Source organism: Neolamprologus multifasciatus, chromosome 4 (assembly GCF_963576455.1).
Source record: "Neolamprologus multifasciatus chromosome 4, fNeoMul1.2, whole genome shotgun sequence".
NCBI lineage: Eukaryota > Metazoa > Chordata > Actinopteri > Cichliformes > Cichlidae > Neolamprologus > Neolamprologus multifasciatus.
The window spans coordinates 690042-698251 of NC_140442.1; the positions used below are offsets into that span (position 1 = coordinate 690042).

The 8210-nt window shown below is 46.9% G+C and overlaps 1 protein-coding gene across 1 annotated transcript; it reads left to right on the plus strand.

Annotated features, from left to right (window-relative positions):
- Positions 1-743: 743 nt before the first annotated feature.
- LOC146519357 (keratin, type I cytoskeletal 13-like) lies at positions 744-4541 on the plus strand. The gene is made up of 8 exons (XM_085156542.1): positions 744-1203; positions 2099-2181; positions 3100-3256; positions 3352-3513; positions 3593-3718; positions 3965-4039; positions 4123-4271; positions 4356-4541. The coding sequence occupies exons 1-8, from the start codon at positions 802-804 to the stop codon at positions 4474-4476; spliced, it is 1275 nt and encodes a 424-aa protein (XP_085012668.1). The 5' UTR covers positions 744-801; the 3' UTR covers positions 4477-4541.
- Positions 4542-8210: the final 3669 nt, after the last annotated feature.

An 8210-nucleotide genomic window follows, 5' to 3' on the forward strand; every position in this document is an offset into this window, starting at 1 on the left:
GATGTGGGTGTGTTCAGATGAAGAGCTGTAACCTTTAAACTCATGTTTGTTCTGACACCTTCAGAGGCTCGCAGGATGAAAGCGGGACAATCTGTCCTGCAGGGAGCTGCTGAAGTATCCTGGGGAGGATGCAGAGCTGGTTCAGTGTTCCTGAACACGAGGTCGGGCTCGCAGGCGGAGCTGCTTTCGGGTCCGGAGACGCTCTCCCCGACCTCCAGCTCAAGGATGACCTCAGCCCACCGAGCCATGTCCTGCACTTTAGAGCAAACTGTCACATTTCATGAGAAACATCAGAGCTCTGAACAGTTCACAGTTCATCTGATGAATATTTGATGATTTGCACTGATTGTAACTTTGTAGATTCAAGTTTGTGTTAAGCTGCTTCGCTGTTGCTCCTCTGCAGGGTGCCTCCTTACCTTCGGCCCGTGTGTGCAGAGCCTGATCGCAGCCTGCTGTTGCTGTCAGGCTGTTCCTCGAGCTGTTACCACCCCCTCCGCCCCCGTCATTCCTCAGGAGTCGCTGATGTTTACTGAGCTTTGGCTGAAGTGTCGCCTGCTCATTAATCTCCCTGCTTTCTGGAGGCAAAGGTCGTGCTGAGCCTGCAGGGGAAGCAGGGTTCATAAAAGCATCAGTGTGTTACAGGTTACATTTTTCCGTGACCCCCCCCCCACGCCTCGCCCAGCCTCACCTTCTGTTTGAGTGACAGCTCTTAGGCTGCAGGAGTTATAAAAGCAGGAGACTCTGCAGCTCCTCACTCTGCTCTCTGTCGTCTTCAGCCACAGCAGCAACGCAGCATCCACCATGGCCTCCTTCACCCGCTCATACTCCCGCTCCGTCAGGTCCTCCGTGGGCAGCAGCGGCTCCATGAGGGCCAGCAGCGTGTACGGTGGAGCTGGGGGCTCCGAAGTCCGCATCTCCTCCTCCTCTGTGGGCGGAGGGCTCAATAGCAGCCTCGGCGGAGGCTACTTGTCCTCCGTCAGCTACAGCGGTTCTGGCACGGACGACAGCCTGATCGGCAACGAGAAGTTCACCATGCAGAACCTGAACGACCGTCTGGCCTCCTACCTGGAGAAGGTGCGCAAGCTGGAGAAGGCCAACGCCGAGCTGGAGCTGAAGATCAGGCAGTTTCTGGAGAACAAGGTCGGCCCCTCCACCCGGGACTACACCACCTTCTTCGTCACCATCAGCGACATCACTGCAAAGGTAACGCTTCCTCGTCCTCCCACAGGTGCTCTCACCTCCGTTTTTAACCCTCTGTTTGTTTCATGTTTACCTTATTTTGAATGATGATGTCACTGCGAGCTTCGTCCTGTTCCTTTGAACCTCGTTCATCGTGATCTTCAGGATCTGTTCCTCTGCAGTTTTCTACACTCTCTCCAAGCTGTGACACAGAGCGCCCTCTACAGGCCATATCCAGGCTTTACTTCTCACTCGTCTTCAGTTTGTTTCTCACAGAAACACTTTGTTAATGTTTTTCCTCTGCATCCGAACAAAACCCAGAAAGAGCTGCAGACAAAGGTGGCAAATCTCCCGTTTAACCGGAGAGGTGCCTTCAGAAATCAGAGGACTGAAGGATGTCTGATCTAAAATTAGAAAAGAGAACATAAACCTTCAGTTCAAACCTGAGATTTACACGCTGGAGCTCAGTTAATACAAACTAGAAGTGAAATAATGCATTTATACAACTGTCAAATCTAATCACGCAGGAAGTCTCCAACTGGGTGAACCAGCACAGTCTGAGGAGGTTTTACTTTTCTGATCTGAACCTCAGTCATCTCTGACAATCTGGGGATTTTTGGTTAATTAAAAGTTCAGAAATATCTGGAAAATGAAAAGTGAATAAAAATGCTCTGTCTGATTGGTTAGAACTGGCAGGGGGCGGGGCAGTAATCAGTAATCCTGTGGCCCCGCCCCCTGCTGACTTTCACTGGCAGCCAAGTATTTATCTTGATTACGAAACATGACCTTGTGTTTCCTGTAGTACAAACACTCTTCAAAGTAAAAGACCTGCACTGCATCGGTAATTACAAAATAAAAGCACCTTAATGTGGATCAATAAAGTTTGATCTTCATCCATTACGATGTTTTTTGTCTCCAGATTCAGGAAGCCACCAAGAAAAACGGAGCCATCCACCTGAGCATCGACAATGCCCGGCTGGCTGCTGACGACTTCAGGACAAAGTGAGTCTGCAGGAACCCGCAGAGCGGGTTGCAGTTCCTCTGACGCCCAGCAGAGGCCGCTGCAGCCATCAGTCACATGTCTGATGCAAGTCTGAGATCATGTACTACTTAATGTTAGCACATGACTTAGCATTATGTTATGAAACAGCAGTCCTGGGTTCAAAGGGACTTCTTCCTCCCCACTGTCGCCACGTGGTGCTAATATGAGATGTTTTGGGTTCTCGAGACAAAATGAGGCTTCAGGTGGAGACATCGACGGAGCATCGGTGACGCTCTGATAGAGATGCCAACTGGGAAATTACGTATAAAGAGCAAATCTGCGATGTCACACACAGTGCAGATATAAACCTTATTTGATGGTTAAAAAATTGGCTTCAGATGATGCTTCGAGTCTCCATCAGCAGCAGCAGATCAGAGCGGCGAGTCATGGTGAACATTTGAAATAAAGCAGGATCTCCTCTGATATGAGCAGTGTTGCCAACTCCTCAGTAAGGAAAATCGCTATTGGCTGTCCTAAAAGTCGCTAAATGACGTCATCACCTAATTTGCATAATTGGTCATGCTAATGTAATTGTAACCTACATTGTTGGAGAGAGAAATAACATCGTGGACGAGACATAAAGTGAGCAAAAAACGTCCTAAATGCATTTAGAATTTATTTAGAACTACAAATTAAATTTCTTTTAGCAATTATTGTTTTTTGTAATGTCTTTCACGTCTTTTTTAGGGGGTCTGAAAACTCGCTAAATATAGCGACAAGTCGCTAAGTTGGCAACACTGGATATGAGTGTCATTGTTAATACTGCTGTTACTGCAGGGAAAGATCCAATGATATTAGGGAGTTTGAACAGCAGGTGGCGCCACAGCAGCTCAGATTGAATCACTGAGCCTCACCTGTGATCCATCCTCCTCATGCAGGTATGAGAATGAGCTGGCCATGCGTCAGTCGGTGGAGGCTGACATCAGCGGGCTCAAGAAGGTCCTGGATGACCTGACGCTGGCTAAGAGCGACCTGGAGATGCAGATCGAGGGCCTGAAGGAGGAGCTAATCTTCCTGAAGAAGAACCACGAGGAGGTGAGCGTGGAGTCAGATGCTCAAACACAGATTTGTTCTTTTACTGTAAGAAAACTTGTTTTTAGCTGAACTTGAGTGTGTGTGTGTGTGTGTAGGAGCTGCTCGCCATGCGGAATCAGATGAGCGGTCAGGTGCACGTGGAGGTGGACGCCGGTCCACAGCAGGACCTCACAAAGGTCATGGCTGAGATCAGAGAGCACTACGAGGCCGTCACCGCCAAAAACCAGAGAGAGCTCGAGTCCTGGTTCCAGACCAAGGTACCTACCACCATGACATCACTTCCTGTGACCGCAGACGTCTCCTGTGTATTAACCTGTGTGCGTGTTTCCCGCGCAGACTGAGACTCTGAACAAAGAGGTCATCACTCAAACCACCTCGCTGCAGACGTCCAGGTCAGAGGTCACGGAGGTGAAGCGCACGCTGCAGTCTCTGGAGATCGAGCTGCAGTCCATGTTGGGCATGGTGAGTGTCACATGACCTCCACTCTGCAGCTGGAGGAGCTTCAGCGAGCTGTGAACAGAGGCGGCGAAAAACGTCCGATCAGGCTGTTTCTCTGTCTGAACACTGACGGGTCACATGAGCCGAGGTTTGACTGAAAGCAGAGAGGAAGATCAATAAAAACGAGGTTTTAGGATAGGAACGGTAAAGGTCTGACTGCAGGTGTCGCTTTTGATCAGCTGACCTCACAAACGCTGCGTTCCTCTGCAGAAAGCGTCGCTGGAGGCCTCCCTGGCTGAGACGCAGAACCGCTACTCCATGCAGCTCTCCAGGTACCAGATGCAGGTGAGTCGCTGTTCATCCTGAGCTCGCGGGTTGTACCTGAGCACGCTGCTCTTCGTCTCACCTGTGACTCGGTTGTCCTGCAGGTGATGTCGCTGGAGGAGCAGCTGACGCAGCTGAGGTCCGACCTGGAGCGGCAGGGGCAGGAGTACCGCACGCTGCTGGACATCAAGACCCGGCTGGAGATGGAGATCGCCGAGTACAGGAGGCTGCTGGACGGAGACACCACCAGCAGGTGAGACTCGCGCTTCGAAGAGTGAAGCTGAAGCTAATGGGCGACGCAGACGCTAACCTGTGCTCTGTTCTGATTGGTCCACAGTGTCACCACCAAGTCCTCGAGCACCACGACCAAGCGGGTGGTGACGGTGGTCCAGGAGGTGGTTGACGGGAAGGTGGTGTCCTCCTCTTCCTCCACGTCCTCCTCTGTCCTAACCAGCTGAGCCGCTGCTGACAGCCAACCAGCTGAGCCGCTGCTGACAGCCAATCAGCTGAGCCGCTGCTGACAGCCAATCAGCTGAGCCGCTGCAGCTAATCAGTGTCTCCTCACAATAAACCGAGAGTCCACATAAAAACTCAGAGTGTGTCTTTATTTGACCTCCACGTCTTTAAGCTCAGAGAAGAAGAGTGCTCAGTTTTCCTCCAATCAGGGAGTCAGAAGCATCAGAGTAACCTGCAGCGTACCTGCAGTGCATTCTGGGTAAAGTGTGGGACAACTGATCATGTTTTTCCTTCTGGGTCAAATACATTTCTTAATAAGGTCATTTTCTATATGTAAAGCATTCGGGGAACAAAGTGGCTGAAAAACCTGAACTGAGAGTCAGGTGAGCCCAGCAGGTGTCAGTCTGAAGGATGGTGCTGCCCCCTGCTGGGCCTGCACAGTCATGTTGGCGTCACTGTTCTCGCCCTTCATTCGAACTTTATTTAAACCCCTCGGAGGGTTTTGGCAGCAGCTGCAGCGACTCTGCAGGCTGCTTCATGCCCCGCACCGCTGCAGCCGCAGTTTCCTCCCATCATGCCTCAGGGCGTCATTGCTCAGAGTGAGTTTAGTGCCTCTTATATAAATCAGAGCGTCAGGCAGCAAAAACATGATCACATAAAAAATGCACAAATCCAACATCATTAGTTTGACCTGTTTTTTATGCTTTTTTTGTGTTTGTTAGCGAAGTCCCAGCACAGCTGCACCTGTCACCGTCACGAGCATTACTGACGCCAACGCTGGCTCGATGTCCACACTTTGTTAAGCAAAGCACTTTGTGGCTGTAGCTCAGGCGGTAGTGCAGGTCATCTACTGATCGGACTGCATGCCAAATGTCCTTAGGCAAGATGCTAACCCCACATTACTCCACACTCTGATGCATCCATTGCAGTATGAGTGTGTGTTTGTTAGAAAGCACTCAGAAAATGTGCTGGAGTGATGGGTGGATGCACAAAGTGCTTTGAGTGCTCAGGAGAGTAGAAAAGCGCTACATCAGAACCAGTGCATTTACCATAGCAAGTCATCCTTTTTAAACATTTAATCTTGATTTAAAAGCCGTGAGAGGTGAAGGATGAGCAGGTTTGCACTGTGTCGTCATGTTTTTGTGTTTAACACAAGTTTTTCATAAATAAGTAAAAGTAGAAACACGAAATCTCCTGAACAGTCAGTGTCGATCACACACACTCACACTCGTTTACAGTACTTATGAGGACCCGGCCTGTCCTGATAACCAGGACTTAAAACCAACTTCAACCTAAGACTAGTTCTAAACGTAAGCCTGAATCCAGATATTCGCCCTCACACGGCTCTTCCTCCCTCCACGGTCCCGTTGTGCGTGTCAGTATTCAGAAGACGCTACACAAACAAAGGTGTTCTCACCCAATTTGCATGAAACTTTATCAAAACGTGTCCTGACAACAACAGCGTGAGGAATCAGAAACCACCTCAGTATCCAGGAAGTCTTTCTAATTATCCTGGAAATATGACAGAAATAGAAAAGTACTTTCAGAGACGACCTCGACATTTAACAAACGTTGTAACTTTATGTGATCACAGCGTCACAAAGTGTCCAACACATCGAGTCTTTCCCAACCGCGTTCCTGCTCTGGCACGCTGGTTTCTCTCACATACATAAAAGACTTCAACATAAAAACGGTGACTTGAACGCTGGTTTCACCCTCTGGCTCTGTGGGATTTTACTGCTTCTCACTGCATTTTAAAATGTTCCTTCCTCAAAGTCTTGGCTGCGAACTCGGATCCCATAAAGGAGGCTGTGAAAGAGCACAACACAGAATGATGCTGAGGTTTAACGGGCAGGTTCAAACATCCAAGTCAACACGTCAATAAAACTGCTCTAAAAATAGCGATAAGCTGCTGCTGCAGCTGCTGCTCGGCACTGAACACGTTTACATCTCTAACCTGATGGTTGTGAACTCGTAATGACAGTTTATGGGAGTCGGCCTGCAGCAGTGTGCTGACCTGTGCACGACTTCAACACAGCGTGACAGTTACAGTGTCGTTACCACTCCCACGCCGCAGGCCTGAATTTAAATGATAATATAAACCTGCCTGCTGCCTCAGAGCAGCCGAGCGTGTTGCTAATTATTATTATGTCCAAATTAGCTGTGAGGTTTTTCACAACTGTTCTTTCCTGTTGACTCGGTGAAAACTTGGCATCATTCAAATCTCATCAGGACAAAAACATCTTTACAAATCTTACAAATGTTCGCTATCATCAGTCTTTCTATTACAAAAAAGGGCCATAAGGATAATCCATGAAACTGGTTACAGAGATCATACAAATCCACTATTCTTAAAATCAAAAATTCTAAAATTCACAGATCTGGTTCATTTTCTCACTGCACAAATTATGTATAAAGCAATAAATAACCTGCTTCCTGACAATATTCTAAAAATGTTTTCTAAAAGGGAACGGGGACACAATCTGAGGGGGAATTAAATTTAAAACATCCTCGTATCCGTACAACATTTTTTTGCATCTCTGTGTGTGGAGTGAAGCTGTGGAACAGACTAAGTAAAGATATAAAGCCGAGCATTGTGCAGTTTAAACAGCGGTTTAAGGAGATGGTTTTTACAGGGTACAGGGAGGAGGTGGAGATTTGATCGGGTGTTCTTGTCCAATATTTTCATGTGTGTGCGGGTGCACGGGTATGTTGGTGTGGGTATATATATATCTGTAGGTTGTGTATCTTTTGAGGTGTTAATGGGGTTATTGAAAATGTGTATATGTGTGTATGGATAGATAGAAACATATATGTATATATATAAGAAAAAAAAAGAATAATAATTAAAAAAAAAATACACATGACATATAATGTAATTGCAAGGAGGTATTTCTGTAGTCTATTGATTACTAGATAGTGGAAAAGGGGTGGGATTAAATAAGTTTATGCTTCTTCCTGCTCCTTTTTGAACATGAAAGTTATTCGAAGTTGTTTTTGCTCGTTTTCTTTTTGTTTTGCTTTGTTTATTTGTCGCTTTTAATTCTATGTTGTTGTACTTTTTTAACATGTTCAAAATAAAGATTCAATCAATCAATCAATCAATCTTTAATGACATTTCTATTTCCAAATCAACATTTTCATTGTTTTGCAAACATTTAAATTAGAGGGAGCGTTTTTAATCTGTTGGCCATTTTTATTTTATGAAAGAAGTCAAAATTTCAACGTCAGGTTTTTGTTTTAAAGAAACTGTTGGACTAAATTTGATCTTTGTCACGTTTTCAGGGGGAGAAACGTTTCATCATCATCATCAGGTGATGTCGTCAGTCTCAGCTGCAGGTTTCAACCTTATAAACAGCACATTTGCATAATGACTGAAACCAGCCACTGAAGGAACAATGGGCTGGGAGGTCAGTTCATCATAATTATGCAAATTCTCATGATCATTGATCAACAACCACTGATCAATATCCATGAGTGCATTCACAGAGAGTTGGGGAATGGCTGCAATCACAGCATGTAAGGTGGTGACAGATGATTGAGCATCAGGAGGTTTTAGTTTTGGCTCATGTGATTAGGTAGAGGATCAATAGGGGGTCCACAGCCCTCTTGGGGACACTCCCACAGGGCTTAAACTTTCCAGGGAAAGTTGAGTTTCATGTTCTCTACGCCTGCTCCTCTCACTGTGGTTAATCTCATCGTTGGAGCTGATTATACAGAATCAGCAGAGAATAAC